Genomic DNA, 17,546 nt, shown 5'->3' on the forward strand with positions numbered 1-17,546 from the left:
ACATCTAGATAAGTTCCTTAAGGGGTCTAGTTTCCAAAATGGTGTCACTTGTGGGGAGTTTCCACTGTTTAGGCACATCAGGGGCTCTGCAAACGCGACATGGCGTCCGATCTCAATTCCCGCCAATTCTGCATTGAAAAAGTCAAACGGCGCTCCTTCACTTCCAAGCTCTGCGGTGCACCCAAACAGTGGTTTACCCCCACATATGGGGTATTGGCGTGTTCAGGAGAAATTGCATAACAAAATGTATGGTTACATTTCTGTTTTTACACTTGTGAAAATAAAAAAAATGGTTCTGAATTACAATGTTTGCAAAAAAAAGTTAAATGTTCATTTTTTCCTTCCACGTTGTTTCATCTCCTATGAAGCACGTAAAGGGTTAATAAACTTCTTGAATGTGGTTTTGAGCACCTTGAGGGGTGCAGTTTTTAGAATGGTGTCACACTTTGTTATTTTCTATCATATAGACCCCTCAAAATGACTTCAAATGAGATGTGGTCCCTAAAAAAAATGGTGTTGTAAAAATGAGAAATTGCTGGTCAACTTTTAACCCTTATAACTCCCTAACAAAAAAAAATTTTGTTTCCAAAATTGTGCTGATGTAAAGTAGACACGTGGGAAATGTTATTTATTAACTATTTTTGTGACATATCTCTCTGATTTAAGGGCATAAAAATACAAAGTTTGAAAATTGCAAAATGTTAAAAATTTTCGCCATATTTCCGTTTTTTTCATAAATAATCGCGAGTAATATCGAAGAAATGTTACCACTAACATGAAGTACAATATGTCACAAAAAACAATCAGCGGGATCCGTTGAAGCGTTCCAGAGTTATAACCTCATAAAGTGACAGTGGTCAGAATTGTAAAAATTGGCCCGGTCATTAAGTACCAAATTGGCTCTGTCACTAAGAGGTTAAAGGATTATTATTATTATGATTATGATTATTAATGTTGTTATTTGTCATCAAATAATTGCATTTTAAGCAATATGTTATCTTAAAAAAAGCTTTATGTCTTACACCTAAGGTTAATAACGCTGAATCACCACAGATGCAAGGTTTTCAATTGCCTATTAAAGGAGATAGAAGATAGCAAACACTTTTGTTTAGTAGACAATCTACATGGAATTTTATCTTGTTTGACAGAATTGTATTGTTGGCTAAATACTATTTCCACTTTGATGGTCTAAACCTGAATGAACAGCTTTTTTTGTTTTTGGGTTGCTTAAGCTGAATATGATTGGTTCCTTCAATAATAACAATAGAATGCTGATGTATAAATCTGTCGTAGAGTCATTTTAGATCATAGGCTTGTCTTACCAATTCTCTGAACTGAACTAGACAGAATTTCCATTTCCATGGAGAAGGTTAGTCATTATTAGGACACAGATTACGCTAAGTACATGTCCTGTTCTTGTTTTCATATATTTCATATATCTCCACACCATGATATACCCTGTTGGTAATTAACTGCCGATCATTTTACAGCAATTCAAGTCTTGTTCTTAGTGATAAGAGAAAACTGTAGCCCCTAAAGAGGTTTTATACTTTTTATATCAATCGATTACATAACAGATCTTAAAATTTGGTCCAACAGTTATAATCTGGTATAAATTGAAATGTGGTTAAATAATTTTTTTTATAAAGAAATGGCAACATAACAAATCCTGAAGATGCTGCAGAGTTGAATATGCAATTTGGTCCCTGGCTGCCCCAGTGGTAACCATTCCATTTAAATGCTGCTGCCAGAGATTGACAACAGCATCTAAATGGTTAACAGTAGCGATTGGAGCTCAGCTCCGCTCCCTGCTGTTAGAAACAGATGCTCCTTTTACTGTGCATTTATAGTATTATCCTTCAATTTATCATCTTAAAATAATGTTTTGCCTCTGGTTTCACATAGGGTAGAAATATTAAATACTGACGTTATCACTATGTTTTCACAAAGCCAAATACATTCTGTATATTCCTTCTCCAGATAGGCAAATTTGGAAATTTGTTTTTTTTTTAACATATGCTGTGTTTTCAGTTGGTAACATAAACAGAATTAATTTATGTGCTGGAGCGACCTGGGCCTTCCATCTCTGGTGTACCTAGGCTCTTGCACAATATGGACCTCAAAAACCGTGCACTAAGCTCTAATTTAGAGATTTTTTAAGATCCGACAGAATTAACGGTTTTATATATCTGTTATTTATCCTCTTTTTTCTAATCTTTTCTGCCCTAAATGATTATATAGTTCACTCTATATTAATTATTAAATGGAACCTGTCACCTGTGAAAGCGTTATTTATCTGCAGATATATCGCTAATCTGCTAAAAAATAGCGTTACAAAGCTGCCTTTCCACCTTACTGAAAATGACCTTATTTCCTCCCAGAAGTCATTGCCTTTCAGTCATAGGGGCGGGAACAGAGCGTCTACAGTCACTGCTCACTATACTGTGAGCAGCAGCTATGACCACGCCACAACACTTGGCAGCTCACTCTTTACATAGGTGCAGCATAGACAATTAGGCTCTGTGCACACGATGCGGATTTTGCAGCGGATCCCCAGCAGTTTCCCATGAGTTTACAGTGCAATGTAAACCTATGGAAACCAAAAACGCTGCACCCATGCTGCGGAAGAAAACGCGCGGAAACGCAGCAATTTACATTCCGCAGCATTTCAATTCTTTGTGCGGAATCCACAGCGGTTTTACACCTGCTCCATAATAGAAAACCACAGTGGAATCCGCACAAAAACCACGGTAAATCCGCGGTAAATCCACTATAAATCTGCAGGAAAAACGCTGTGTTTTTGCCCTGCGGATCTATCAAATCCGCTGCGGAAAAATCTGCAGAGGACCATTCTACGTGTGCACATACCCTTACAGTTGAGGGACCTTCGTACAACAGGCGATCACAGTATAGTGAGAGTTACTGTGAGTGTGTGACTGTGGCTTCTCTGTACATGGGACGGTTCGCTTATAGAACTCGATCACTCGCAAAGGTTTTTCAAGGCATCGCAGGATTATTTGTCTAATATTGTGCAAATTTATATTTTAGGTTTGAAGTTTCTATTAAAGTTGTGATAGCATCAGAGATCTTAGCCTTTCTAGTCTAGTGCTCAGAATTAGCACACTATTAACCCTATTAACCCATATTGCTATTTTATTCCATCGATGCTCTGCTGTTTTATTTTGGACTAGCTGTTTCCAGCCAGCTAACGCTCGGCACGCTCATTGCTATCTAATTAACGCTGCTGGTGATTAAACTAAAGTAAATAATGACAACATTCAATAGCGCATACGCAGGTAGTAAGTTAACTTAAAATAAAATGTTTTGCCTCGTTCGTATCTTCAGTTAACCATGCTTGAAACTGCTGAGGATATTCATTTATTTCACATAAGTGTATAGTACCACTTCCGCAGCACGACGCAAACTTTGCACTGTGTAATTTTTCTTTCCAAGAGTGAGGTGCACCGCAATCACTACACGTAACGTCTCGCTCTCCCATGTGGTGTTCACTGGGTATATTCTCTGGATTTCTTGCTGCATACCTCGAAGGTGGCAGTTTACGTCGACGGGCATTGTTGTTTTCAACTTCCGCAGGTGTCAAATTCCTTCATCGTTGACGCTGGTTATATATTTCAGCTTCCCTTCTTTCTGTCACTCGGTGGATATAAACCTTGTGATATCTCTCTGTCCTTATCAATCTGCTCAGGTGTTTGTTGTTGATAACCAATCCTACGATTTTGTCAATATTGTTGTTGTCGATCAGCTACTGCATCGTTGTCCGGATTTTCTTGCGGCCTGTGAGATGGACCTGGCAACTCTTCTTGGCTCATTTTGCTTGGGAGAATGTGGATGCAATTAAATGTATGTTTACCTTGGCTGAAGTGGTTGAATTACATAGAAAGGAAGTGCTGCGTGTGGTAATGTGGGGGGGGTGGAGCCTCATGTGGTAATGTGTGGGGACGGAATCTCGTGTGGTAATGTGTGGGGATGGAGCCTCATGTGGTAATGTGTGGGGACGGAGCCTCATGTGGTAATGTGTGGGGACGGAGCCTCATGTGGTAATGTGGGGGGCGGGATTATGTGTGGTGATGTGGTGAGGGGTGGGAATATGTGTGGTGATGTGTTGGTTGGGTGGGATTATGTGTGGTGATGTGGTGGGGGCGGGATTATGTGTGGTGATGTGGTGGGGGCGGGATTATGTGTGGTGATGTGGTGGGGGGCGGGATTATGTGTGGTGATGTGGTGGGGGCGGGATTATGTGTGGTGATGTGGTGGGGGGCGGGATTATGTGTGGTGATGTGGTGGGGGCGGGATTATGTGTGGTGATGTGGTGGGGGGCGGGATTATGTGTGCTGATGTGTTGGGGGGCGGGATTATGTGTGGTGATGTGGTGGGGGCGGGATTATGTGTGGTGATGTGGTGGGGGTGGGATTATGTGTGGTGATGTGGTGGGGGCGGGATTATGTGTGGTGATGTGGTGGGGGCGGGATTATGTGTGGTGATGTGGTGGGGGGCGGGATTATGTGTGGTGATGTGGTGGGGGGCGGGATTATGTGTGGTGATGTGGTAGGGGGTGGGATTATGTGTAGTGATGTGTTGGGGGTGGGATTGTGTGTGGTGATGTGGTGGGGGGCAGGATTGTGTGTGGTGATGTGGTGGGAGGCAATGTTAGGTTTGGTGATTTATTTTGTGTGGTGATTTGGAGGGGGGCAGGATTATGTGTGGTGATGTGGTGGGGGGTGGGAGTATGTGTGGTGTGGTGGGGGTGAAGCGATGGCCGGGGGACCACCATGGTGCAGGAAGACTACTGTACACAAGATGAGGTGCAAACAACAAAGGGTATATTTATTGGAAGTGGATGAGGGAGATGCAAACAGGGGTATACAATGGCAAAAGACAATTTACAAGAGTAATAAACTTCATCTTTTCCGTAAAATAGCACGGTGCTACAACTATTGCAGACTCAAAATGTCTAACAAGCAAATGTAAACAATAAACAAGTGATGATGCTACTCAACGTATGACCTCCCTGGCCTTTACTAAGCAGGCCACACGGCTCCCGTGTACTGACTATTGAAGCCTACACTAGGCCCTAACAGGTGCACCAAACAGGAACAAACTCACGGTGATGTTGGAGAATCAGGTCCAGTCCCAGGGGACCCCCAGAAGTCTAATACGGTGGTGCGCACAACTTTCTGTCAGCTTTGTGAAACATGGTCTTCTCCTTGTTTCTGTATCCTATGGATGCTCCTGGAAACTGTAAATCCCTTTCAAATGATAAGTGGAGTGGCCATGTTTCCATGCAAGCCGGGCGACAATGTCGTTTTCACCCACGTGAATCAGCAAAATATACAGAGGCCTGTCAAAACTGGTGTGGAAATGCAATTCAGGCATAAATATGGGACATAACACATCACTGACCCCGATTCACCACACCGTTGCCTCTTCTCTAGGGAGTCTAAGCTGTCAGTCATCTAGCCTGACATCCACCCTTAACACTCCCCATATCACAAAATAGTGGCTAGAACCCAAACCAGCAGTGAGCAATCTGAAAAATGAGCAGAATAAGTGCAAAATGTTGCCTAGAATACTATGCAAAGAAATAGTCTGAACTTTTTTTTTTTCATAACATGTTTGGAAGCACATACAAACGGAATTGCTCCTACTCCCAATGTCCAATTCTATTCACCATGTCAAGAGTCAAACCCCATCTAGATACATCACTGTCGTTCCGTTTTTTGAATGAATGCGACCTAAAATTTAACCTGTCCATTTCTTGAAAATGAACACCAACTGAAATTACGACAATGTCAAACTATTCTCATGAACTAATAGAGACCCTGGGTTAACCCCTTTCATATAAGATACTGGGCATTCATTTAGGCCTTCTACTGCTCATAACTCATTTATGCAGCCTCTACCCTCATATTCGGTCTTAGACTTTCTTAAAAAACAACAAACTACCCCTGCCTCCCAAATCACATCCCTATATTGCATGCTGCCTTGATTACGCTAAATATTAATTACTAACTAGCTAATTCTAAAGGTCCCAAAAAATGCTATTGTAAAAGCCAACCAAAACAATAAAATTTTGTATCCTGAAGAACAAACTTCTCTCAGTGCCATCAAAAGTTTTCCTAATTACTCAAAAGAGACCGGTTTTCACTAGTTGCTAACAACCTGGCCTTTCCTGTAAACCTTTAGTGCCTTCCTGAACATGAAGTCCTTAGTAATATCCTTCTTTCTGGTTAATTTAAACAAGAATGCTAAGACAGACATGCGATCATTCAAAACAGATACCAATATTCTGTCCTTACTCGCCTGTCCTATCATATGCAACAGCAACCTCACTCTTTCATCAACCGAAGGATACACACCCGTCTCTTCCTCCAATTGCTGACAAAAACCCCCACACTGTCATATATTTAGCAAACGTGCCCAGATCCACTAACTCCTTGACCAATCTCAATGCTGGTCCAATACCGGGTCCAATAGTTCTTGATTGCACACGGTTCCTTGCTTATCTAAGCCAGATGCCAGCTGTCAAAACCGACCCCACTGAAAACAAGTGAGAGCATCTGCCAAGGAATTTGTGACCCTGGGCACATAAGATGCACGCAACCATACATTCATCTCCAGACAGCTTAAAACCAAATGCCTGCATTAGGCTCACCACCCTGGGAGATTGAACTTATAGATTCTTAATACTCTGCACAATAGCCATGTTGTCACATAAAAACCTATCTTTCTTATTCCTCAAACACTCTCCCCAAATCTTGACTGAAACCACTATAGGGAATAATTTCAAGATGGTCAAGTTCCTTGTCAATCAATTCTGTTTCCAAACCTATTATTATTATTATTATACATTTTTATAGCGCCATTTATTCCATGGCGCTTTACATGTGAATACGGGGCAAATATAGACAAATACATTAAACATGAGCAGACCTAAGGCCATTATCTTGTGCACTATTTTCCACTGAAATATGCACAGAAACCCTGTGAAACCGCTGTTACCAACTCCAAATCAACATGGGATATCACATCGTACATCCACCCCAAACAACCATTATAATCCCTTAAATATTGCGTAAATCAGCTTTCTGGCCAACATTCAAGCAGATAAAATGCATTTGGCAGCTTTTTCCTAAAAATAAAATGGTCTCATCGGTAATACCCTTCAGGCAAAATTCAACTTGCCTAACAACAATTGTAAATAGCACAAACGGATCTTTGTAGACCTAAGAGCCTTCTGAATACAAACCCGTAAATCATCTAGCTTGAGCATCAGAAAACTGCATTCCATCAACATGGAGTCCAATTCAATATCCAAAAAACTTAGACTCGTCGTCGGGCCAACAGTTTTGTCTAGGACCAGAGGTATACCGAAACCTCTAGAAACCTGCTCCACTGTCTGCAACAGTACAGGACAAATCGGAGACAGAGTTGAAACAATGCATAGAAAGTCATCCAAATAATGCCTGACCAATTCTAAACCTGAATTCTGTTTCACAACCTAACCTTCTAAGGATGAACTAAATATCTCAAAATACGCAAACTAGATAGAACATTCCATAAGCAAATAACAGTCAATATAAAACTTTTCTTCCCAATAGCAGCCCAACAAGCAAAAACTATGACCTATTCAATCACCCTATCGAAAGAGACATATGATGCCGAAAAAAAATTGGGGTTAATCCCATCATTTACAGACGACCCTTCTGTGTATGACAACTTATGAATTATTCAGAACTTATTGGGCTCTTTTTTGGCACCAAACCTAGTGGAGAAATCCTCAACTGGGGTAATGGGCAATCCGTGAATAGCCCCACCACCCTTCCTAACTCTACTTCTTTTGCCAACTTCTCGCAAACAACCTCCAGACTAACTAATATGGATTTCAAATTACGGGCTGGAGTGGAAATATGCTCAACAATGGAGGGGATTTTGAAACCACAGCAATAACCGTCCCATAAGAAAACAGCCTCTTCTTTATCAAAATATCTATTTAGGTATGATTCCATCCTCTCCTCTCTCAATAGTGTCGTCCCTCTTACTCGCAGTTTCTCCAAGTTTTCCTTTTTCCTTTCTTAAAACAATTGAAATAACTATGAGATCTCCTCATCCTGAGCACTCGTGCTTTAACCAACATGATTTTCCAAAACTACACTCTCTTTCATTAAAATGCCAACACCGCCCTTTCTGGGTGTTTGCTGAAGATTCCCCTGCGTTAGCGGCATCTTCAGAAACCCCGAGAAAAGTCTGTGACCCGGCTCGCGGCACTGTTATCAGCTCTATCCACAAAGTAATTTCTTTATGTTCTCATTGCAAAGAAGGACTGACCGCTTTTCTCTACCTAAATTGCTCATCATATCATAACCAACCTAACCAACCCACACCTCCGTACGTGCAATAAAACAATAAAGGCCCAAACAATTTTCAGGCACCCTTTACCAAATACACTAGCCAAAATTGTGAAAGCCTGTTTTTCATTATTGCCACTTGAAAAGTTTAACGTAGACAGCTTGAAGCCAGATGAGAGTAAAAAGAATGAGTAGGAAGATAGGAGTGAGTAGGAGATATCATAAAATGATATCTCCTACTCACTCCTATCTTCCTACTCATTCTTTTTACTCTCATCTGGCTTCAAGCTGTCTACGTTAAACTTTTCAAGTGGCAATAATGAAAAAATCTCTACATACTCATCCTTCCAAATTTTTGCTTTTGTCTCTTGCATCAAATGGGCCCCTAATGGCCCATCACAGCAAATATATACATCCCCTTGTGCTCTGTCATCCATCCGTACTAGATTCACAGTCGTCGAATCTGACTCTTCAGGGGTACTTCCCTCTGTCACCACTGACTGGGCATCACTTGGGCCCTCTACCACAATCAGAATTAGCTATGTAGCACCTCTGGACCTCCTTCCTTGCCATACAGACACCGAGCTCAACTCAGTTGGGACAATCAGCTCTCTCTATACCAGCAGCAGTTGTGATACATCACTCTCTCCAGCACAATATTCAACCCCATTACCATCATCCACAGCCTGACACCTCATTTCCACATTCCCACTACAAAACTCAGATGTACAGTGTCAACATTTCTTACCAGGCTGACTGCAATATACTCCCAGAACAGCCATACATTTATCCCCTGATGCTCCCAACCCGTGTCTTCATCAGATGGCGCTACTCCTTCTTTCTCCAAACTATCATCCAAATATCCAGCAGCTTAGATCCCTCAAGCTGCATCATCACTGAAGTGCCCTGTGGATGGGAATAGCTCTTCAGCTGCATACTTGCAGCCAGCAATCCTTTGGAAGCCATGTTGCTCTCCTTCTCTTTGTTGTCCTTGTCCGAAAGCCAGTGTTCTGTTTCGTCCCTGCCTGCCATCTCCTGCCAGTGCAGATGCCCTCATTCCTGTCATGTCTCTGATGCCACCATGTCTCAAATCAAGGGCAGCCCAGCTCTCCCGGTCTAAAACGCGACCAGAAGATTTGGTCGCCTGCACTGATGATGTTGCCTTGTTCTCGCACGATGACATCAGTGTCTCTGCTAGTAGGAATGTGACTGGCTTGACGCACGATGACGTCAGCATGCTCATGTCACCACTAACCAATGGTGCAGCTCTTTCATGTGGATTCCTTCAAATATGCTGAGTCACCAGCTGGCTTGGACAAGAGTATCCTATGTGGGCCTCCTCTGCTTTCGCCACACCATCAATACTCAACTTCTCAGGAGGCAAGGATCTCCTGAAGCAATTGGGAGGAGTTGGTAATGCACCTGTCTTGCCAACTCCTATACTTAATGTCCGCAGCTGCTCCTGCAGCCAGCTCAGGCCTTCTTCTTGAGCTAAAGCCTTAACACTTTCCAGAGGGGCCTCTATCTGAAGCTGAGATGTTATGGAGTCGCCCACCAGGGCCTTGGGGTACTCGATACCGAGTCCGGACGCACTTAAAGGGGATGTCACGGTGGCTGCAACCCGGTGCATGGCCCTGGGCGCTCACATAAAAGGGGGATAGGTCTTTAAAGGGAATTTGGTAATAAAGCATTTGATTGTGACGCCACCTGGGGTGTTCGGTCAGTAGGGACTGACACTGCTTAAAAGGATCCTCTGGGGTGATGTTGTTGCAGCAAGATGGTGTTGCTTCCCACAGGTCCACAGGGCTTCCAAGGTGTATGGCAAGGAAGGTGTATGCCGACAAATAAGTGAAGGACACAGAGTGGTAAAGTCTTTACCTGGTTTACTGGCAGAAGAAGTCCATAGTCCAGGATACCAGGCATGGGTGGTGATGTGGACCAGCCAGCTTGGAGGCAAAGGTGATCCCTCTCCCAGGTGAGGTCCGTAAGCCTTCATACTCGTGCTAGTATGCAAGGTCCCTGCTGCCTACAGCTTGCTGGCAAAGTCCCCTCCCTCCTGTCCTGAGACAGTTACCCATATGATGGGCAGCTTGAGCCATTTTACAGGGTCTCTATCACGACCCAGGCTCTTAAGGTGCTGCTTCACCTTCAGGCATGGTGTAGGCAAATCACATACAGTTCTAAGCCCTCCAGTTCTGCTATGTGTCCTAGAGTACCACAAAAGCCTTGGGCTCCTGGTGCCCGGTTTCTGCACTTCAGCTCTGAGGGTGCTCGGTCACAGTTCCCCTCTGAGCCCTTTTCCACTCCTTTGCTCCTTCCCTCAATTTCTCCACTACGTTCAACAACTCCTCGGGTTCTCGTCCTTCCCTGGAGCTGCAGCTCAGTCCTGGCTGCAGGGCTCCATAGTCTGCACTCTGTTCCAGACTTCCTTCTCTCTCAGTGTCTCTCTCCAACTGAACTAACTCCTCCTCTAGACCAGAATACTTCAAGCTGAGGGAAGCTCCCCTGAATATGGGTCCTGAGCTCCCTCTTCTGGCCTGGATTCAGAATGTGTTGTGCGTAGGTGCTTACCTGGTGAAGGGAACTCCCCTTGCCTCCAAGCATGATATTACCCTCCTTGAAAGGAAGGCAATATCACTGTAACAACCGGTCACCTGGGGTGTTACATTATCTGATGGTGATCTGTCAATGGACTGACCCAGGACCACCCAAAGAAGTACACCAGAAGTACAATGACTATTCAGGTGTTGCCATGCCCCTAAACTACACACCTAATGTGTGACCCTTCCTCTCATTTGAAATTGTCCCTGCGTTCAGTCCAATGAAAAAAAGCCATCTGAGAATATCTGTCACCCCTTGATGTTCAAAGACCTGATTACTATCTGAGTTCTCTGGCATACATCCTAGTCATGGATCCCTTCCTTTAAGACCCTTTGGGTCGCAGTCCGGGCCATTGCTTTACCTAAGACACTGTCAAAGAGTCAAAAAGACCAAAAGCTATTGTTATTCACTTGCTATCACACAAGTTGCATTGGGGGAATACATTATGTTTGTCGATGAATTATCTCAAAAAACCTTAACCAATTCAGCAAAAGTAATCAGATTTTCTAATTCAGCACTCTCAAATTACCCTAAATCCATTAAAAAAAAAACCCTTGGTACCTGAAACAAATTGTTTTATATATCTGTGTTATCATTACAAAGCATAAACCCAGGCAGGGTTACCAATGTGAATATTTTTTGCAGACACACTGAAAAACCATAATAAATCATTATGATTTTTAGTGATAAGTGTCTATAGCCCATAATCTTGATATGAAGACATGAGCTGCATTCACGGGGAGCGGCATTCATGGGTAATAATTACAGTCAAAATAATCTGTGTAACTTTCTTCAACTTCAATCACAGATGCCTTACATTTTTTTTTACGGAGTGACCATTTTTTACAGACTGTCATTCAATTTCTAGATGATTGGCAACCGTGGCTCCAGGTCCCAGATAAAACTCTTACACCTGTAGCCCCGTGACCCTGATCATTGCATAATCTGTCATTTTGATAGAAGTCTCCAGTCCAGACTCTTTCTAAATAAATGATATGTGGTGAAATCAGGATAGGGCATTATGAATTTATTTTATCTTCCATAGGAGTCTAGCATCAGCTTTCAGTGTACCAATGGTGTGTTGGCTCTGAAGACGTCTTTACAGCTTCTTAAACGTATGATTATTAGACTGTTAGGTTACTGATGTTTTATTTTACAATCGTCTTTCATTTAACTCCAATAGATCTCACTTTAGATAAGACAATCTTTGACGTATGTAGACTACAGAAATGCTGGTGTTTCTAGTATTATAAAGTTTACACTAAACACATGACAACAAGCCCTTAAACTGTGCTCAATTCTGGACATAAACCTCAGTAGAAAAGTTGCCAAACAACAGTGCAATAGTATGTGCTGACCAATATTTCATTTTTCAGTTTTATCTAGTGAACTGTTTAGCATGAACTGAAATGCAAAACACACAGAAAATGTTATCTATTAATTTTTATAAAACAAGTAAACATCAAAAGAAAACTTCTAGTGTTCCATCTAAGATATTCTCTGCCATATACTGACTTGTAGGCAGATACTAATGAGAACTAAGGGTGTGTTTACACTGGCCACCCAACCCCATGATTTACGTGGCCACCAATTGGCTTTATGCAAGCCTATCGACTCATTTACTAGGTCGCTTATATAGGCTGAGCGCACTCAATCACACAGAATGATCATTAATAAGATCAAGCTATATACAGTATACAGAATTTCTTTGTTTTCGACAGCACTTATTATTTGAATAGGATGATGTGCTGCCGAGAACGAAGATTTTTAAGGTTGCTTACAAATCATTCCACCCAACAAATTAGCAGTTGGCTCATTTGGTGGATGATTAATAGTCTGTAACTTACCAACATTTGTATACACAGTCAACCATTGCATTAAAAGAACATTCCAGTCTCAAATATTTTTCAACTGGATGGGTAATAAATGCTAGATTCTTGGTTGTGGACCATTGGGTGCAACATCAATTGTCAGAACAGGGCTCCAAGTTTCTCAGTTCCCCATAGCGGCAAGGCCATAGCAAAGAGAAATTAATGAACCAGAGGTCAAACTTGCTACCTGCCACTCCATTCAGACTCTATGGTGTGACCATGATGAAAACGATCAACTGATTTTCTCCACCAATGTTCCCTTGAGGACCTCAGTATTGGGATTATGCGCAGTGGGCATGGAAAAAGCTGATGGACAGGACCAGGTATTTTTAGAACAAGTGCAGAAGTAAAACCTGGAAAACTTATATATTACTAAGTGACAAAAAATATGCCCCCAACACATTTATTAAAATAAAGATAAAGTGGCTAAATCCTTTAAGGAAAAGAATCGTTAAAATGAAAAGTGGCCTATATACTGGACTAACTATGCAAATAGTAGAAATAAAAGCATGTACCCTTTCCTTTAGACAACCAAAATTAGTGATAGAATGTTACAATCTTCAGTATGTTAATAATATATTGTTAAATTATATATGTCATATGGTGCTTCTATATTTTCATGGGTATTTCCACATCTGCTTCTATATTTTTTTACATTAGCCTGAAGATCTTGAGGACTCTGGGAATGATTTTCCTGATGAAAATGAGCATAACGATTCACGCGCCTTTCAATACATGCATGTAAAGCTTGAAGAACATGCTCTACCAGAACTTAGCACCAAGGAACTCATCACGGAGAAAACCAGAAAATACTGCGAAAGTGGCCCAAAAATGGTTGCCAACTTTTTCCTAACACTTTTTCCTGTTTTCCAATGGTTTCCACGTTATAAGATTAAGAAATACCTACCGGGTGACATCACATCTGGCATTATTGTAGGCATTGTCACCATTCCACAGTCAATTGCTTATTCTCTGTTGGCCAACCAAGACCCAATCTACGGATTGTACACCAACTTCTTCTGCTGCATTATCTATTTCTTCATGGCAACTTCCCGCCATAATTGTGTTGGAACATATGGAGTGCTCTGTTTGATGGTAGGAGAGTCTGTGAACAAACAACTAAAAGCTGCAGGGTACATTACAGATGGCACTACCTCAACAGTGGTAAACTCAACACTCATCAATGGAACTATATGTGATAAAAGCTGTTATGCCATTACTGTGGCCACATCTTTAACTTTCATTGTTGGAGTCTATCAGGTAAGTAGACATTTGGAAAAGAACAGAGAAAAAACTCCAAGCCAAGGAATGGGCTTATTCTATAATACTAATAATACCATTATGATCAATGATCTACAAAAAATGTGATTACAATGGAAATATTAATTTCATGATTTATAATTTGTTAAATTAAATACATGTGCAGCAATTCAACATTACGCGAAATATTTATGAATTTTATTTTATATTTCTTTTGCAGATCCTATTGGGAATATTTCAATTGGGATTCATCTCCATGTATTTGTCAGAACCCTTGCTGAGTGGTTTTGTTACAGGGTCATCCCTTACTATTCTGACTTCCCAGATGAAGTATCTCCTCGGATTAAAGATTCCTCGTCGGGACGGAGCAGGAGCACTGGTTATGACTTGGATCGACATCTTTACATATATAAAAGCTACCAATATATGCGACTTAGTAACTAGTATAATTGCAATAATCACTATTGTACCTGTCAAAGAAATTAATGATAGATTCAAAAATAAGATGAAAATCCCATTTCCAGTAGAATTAATTGTCATCATTGTAGCCACATTGGTTTCCCATTACTTTAACTTTAATACTAAATATAAGTCCTCAGTATGTGGCAACATTCCTACTGGTTTCCAAACTCCCAAAGCCCCAGACTGGAGTCTCATTCCAAGTATTGCTGCTGACGCAGTCCCTATTGCAATAATTGGCTTTGCCATGACAGTATCCCTTGCTGAAATATTTGCCAAAAAGCATGGGTACACAATTAGCACCAATCAGGAGATGATAGCTATTGGTATGTGCAATCTGATTCCATCTTTTTTCTCCTGCTTCAGCAGCTGCGCCGCCCTTGCTAAAAGTCTTCTAAGAGAATCTACAGGTGCAACTACACAACTCACTGGCATAATCAGCTCTGCTGTACTGCTGCTTGTACTTCTTGCTATTGCTCCTTTATTCTATTCATTACAAAATAGTATTTTAGGGGTCATCACTATTTGCAGTCTCAGGGGAGCCCTAAGAAAATTTGCAGATACTCCAAAAATGTGGCGGATAAGTAAAATCGACACAGTGGTTTGGTGGGTTAGCATGCTAGCATCTTCTTTAATCTCCACTGAAATTGGGCTACTGGTCGCAGTCTGTTTCTCTATTCTCTGCGTGATCTTTCGTACGCAGAGGCCAAGAGCCACTTTATTAGGTAAGGTCAGTGGCACAGAGATTTATGAGGACCAGTTCACCTACAAGGAGCTGAACACTATTCCTTACGTTAAAATATTCCGCTTTGATGCCTCTCTATACTATGCCAACAAAGACTATTTCAGAAATTCTCTATACAGCAAGACTGGCATTAACCCAGCTTTAGTGGCCGCACTGCAAAGGAAGGCCAAAAAGGAAGAGGAAGCAGCATCGAGAGTGACAAGTAACAGGTTCATAGCCAGGTTTAATTTGATTAAAACTGTACAGAAACCTCAGACAGATTCTAAAACCTCAGTCCCCCAACTTGATATTCACTCACTTTTAATTGATTGTGGTGCCATGCAATTCATAGACACTGTTGGCCTGAGTATTCTCAAAGAGGTCCGTAACGATTACGAGGAGATTGGCGTTGAAGTGTTCCTTGTAAGCTGCAACCCATCGGTGCGCCGATCCCTTCATGATGGGGGATATTTCGTCAACACAAGCGGTGATGTAGAGTTGCTGACTTTTCATAGTGTGCATGATGCTGTAACATTTGCTGAAAGAAAGTTTCGCGAAAAACAGAAAGAAATTCAGTTGAGAGACAATGCTTTCTCTTTTGACCCAGCTCAAGCCATTAGCGATGACCTTAGAAATTAGTGAAGGCTAAAAGATGTATGGACAATTCCCTTCAGCATAAAAAATGTCATAGATGACTCAGTAACTTATACTTGTCTATATTCATATTAGGCTTTTTATGTACAGTACACCTACAGCTACGATGGGCCGTTTCGTTCTACAGCTACGATGGGCCGTTTCGTTTTTTAATCCCAGTTCACATGGACATTATGTCTTGTGCTGTTTCAAATATTGAGCAAGATCATCATCAAAAATATAGATTTACATTTTTTTTCCAGCCACCACCCCTTTAGGACAAGTAGCAGCTGAGAGATTTCTAAAATATAATACTTACCATGAAACATGTTAACTCCAGAAATGTAAAAGTTCACTTTGGCTTTCTGGGTTTAGTAAAAAAAAATGTAAAAGTTATTTCTGAAATAGTGAGACATTAAGAAGCCTCAAGCTTAACAAAAACAAGTAGGTCCAAAATGTTAAGGTTAAAATGTAATTTTTCTTAAAGTAGGTTTAAGACTCTGTGCTAATTATTTTATGATATATTTTATTGGCTAAGGGCTGATTTTGTTTTTAATACAGAGTTCCAGATCACCTATTTCTCTTCATAGAGGCTTATATTTACTCATTTCCGCATTGAAGGTGAGCGGTGCTGATGACATTACGACACCGCACACCTTAATAGACATGAGCACGATCATCTAGAACCATGCACATGTCCAAGGTTAATGAACAGTTGTATAAGTAAGGGTAGGGTGAACTACAGTATCTATCGACATAAATCATGAACATAATGAGTATGAGGGTGCTACATCATGGATAGGAAGGCAATATCAAAGAGAGGGACGAAGCTACACCACATGCTGCCTCATTATGGTGTTTTCATGATGCTTCATTGGTTTATTCTATCCATACATATGGTAACATCCTAAGTAGATTGTTGATGTACATATTTTGTATTATTTGTATTATTTTGATGACGCAGTACCATGGTTATTATTCCTAGGTCATGAGACATACCATTGATTTGGGTGGCTATTAGCCGTATGCGACTTGACCATATGTCATATTTCCATGCCAGATTATTTCAGCTATTTTCCCAGATCCTTAGCATGGGTCACGCATGTACTTTGATTACATATTGATCTGACTTTATTTGTTAACATCATCAATCTTAGTGTCATTCTGTTTATGCAATTCGCACCGGTAGCTAACATCATCTACTGTACTCAAATAGTGTATTAGCATCTACGTACAGTGGTTTTATTATTGTGCGTTCAGGATCGCGGCTATTTTACAGTTTTTGTGGTTTTAAATGATTTTATGATTTCTTTGTTTTTTACATTTGTGTTAATAAAGCATACTTTCATTGATCATCCAGGTGTGCACATCTTATATGTATCAGCCTTTTCTTCCCTATCTAAGTTAATGAACAGGACATGATCACAATTGGTGATTAGCTAATTTGTTGGGAAATCGATCACCAAACATAAATTCGGCATGAATATGGCACATTCAGATTCGAGATCGGAAGCACGAGCAAATTTTTATAAAATCGAAAAAAAATCGGTAATATTCAGTAAAAAGTGCGGGAAAATATTTGCACTGCCACAAAAGTATTTTCAGCACTTTAGCAACGATAATGGAGTTGTA

The 17,546-nt window shown here is 41.0% G+C and overlaps 1 protein-coding gene across 1 annotated transcript; it reads left to right on the forward strand.

Moving 5' to 3' along the window:
- Window positions 1–1,307: 1,307 nt before the first annotated feature.
- LOC138675707 (sulfate transporter-like) lies at window positions 1,308–17,269 on the forward strand. The gene is made up of 3 exons (XM_069764167.1): window positions 1,308–1,369; window positions 13,499–14,098; window positions 14,319–17,269. The coding sequence occupies exons 1-3, from the start codon at window positions 1,361–1,363 to the stop codon at window positions 15,918–15,920; spliced, it is 2,211 nt and encodes a 736-aa protein (XP_069620268.1). The 5' UTR covers window positions 1,308–1,360; the 3' UTR covers window positions 15,921–17,269.
- Window positions 17,270–17,546: the final 277 nt, after the last annotated feature.

Source organism: Ranitomeya imitator, chromosome 4 (genome assembly GCF_032444005.1).
Source record: "Ranitomeya imitator isolate aRanImi1 chromosome 4, aRanImi1.pri, whole genome shotgun sequence".
NCBI classification, from domain to species: Eukaryota; Metazoa; Chordata; class Amphibia; order Anura; family Dendrobatidae; genus Ranitomeya; species Ranitomeya imitator.

Coding starts and splice junctions, on each gene's coding strand:
- LOC138675707 (XM_069764167.1), top strand. Junction 14,099..14,318: donor TCATTGTTGGAGTCTATCAG/GTAAGTAGACAT, acceptor TTTCTTTTGCAG/ATCCTATTGGGAATATTTCA.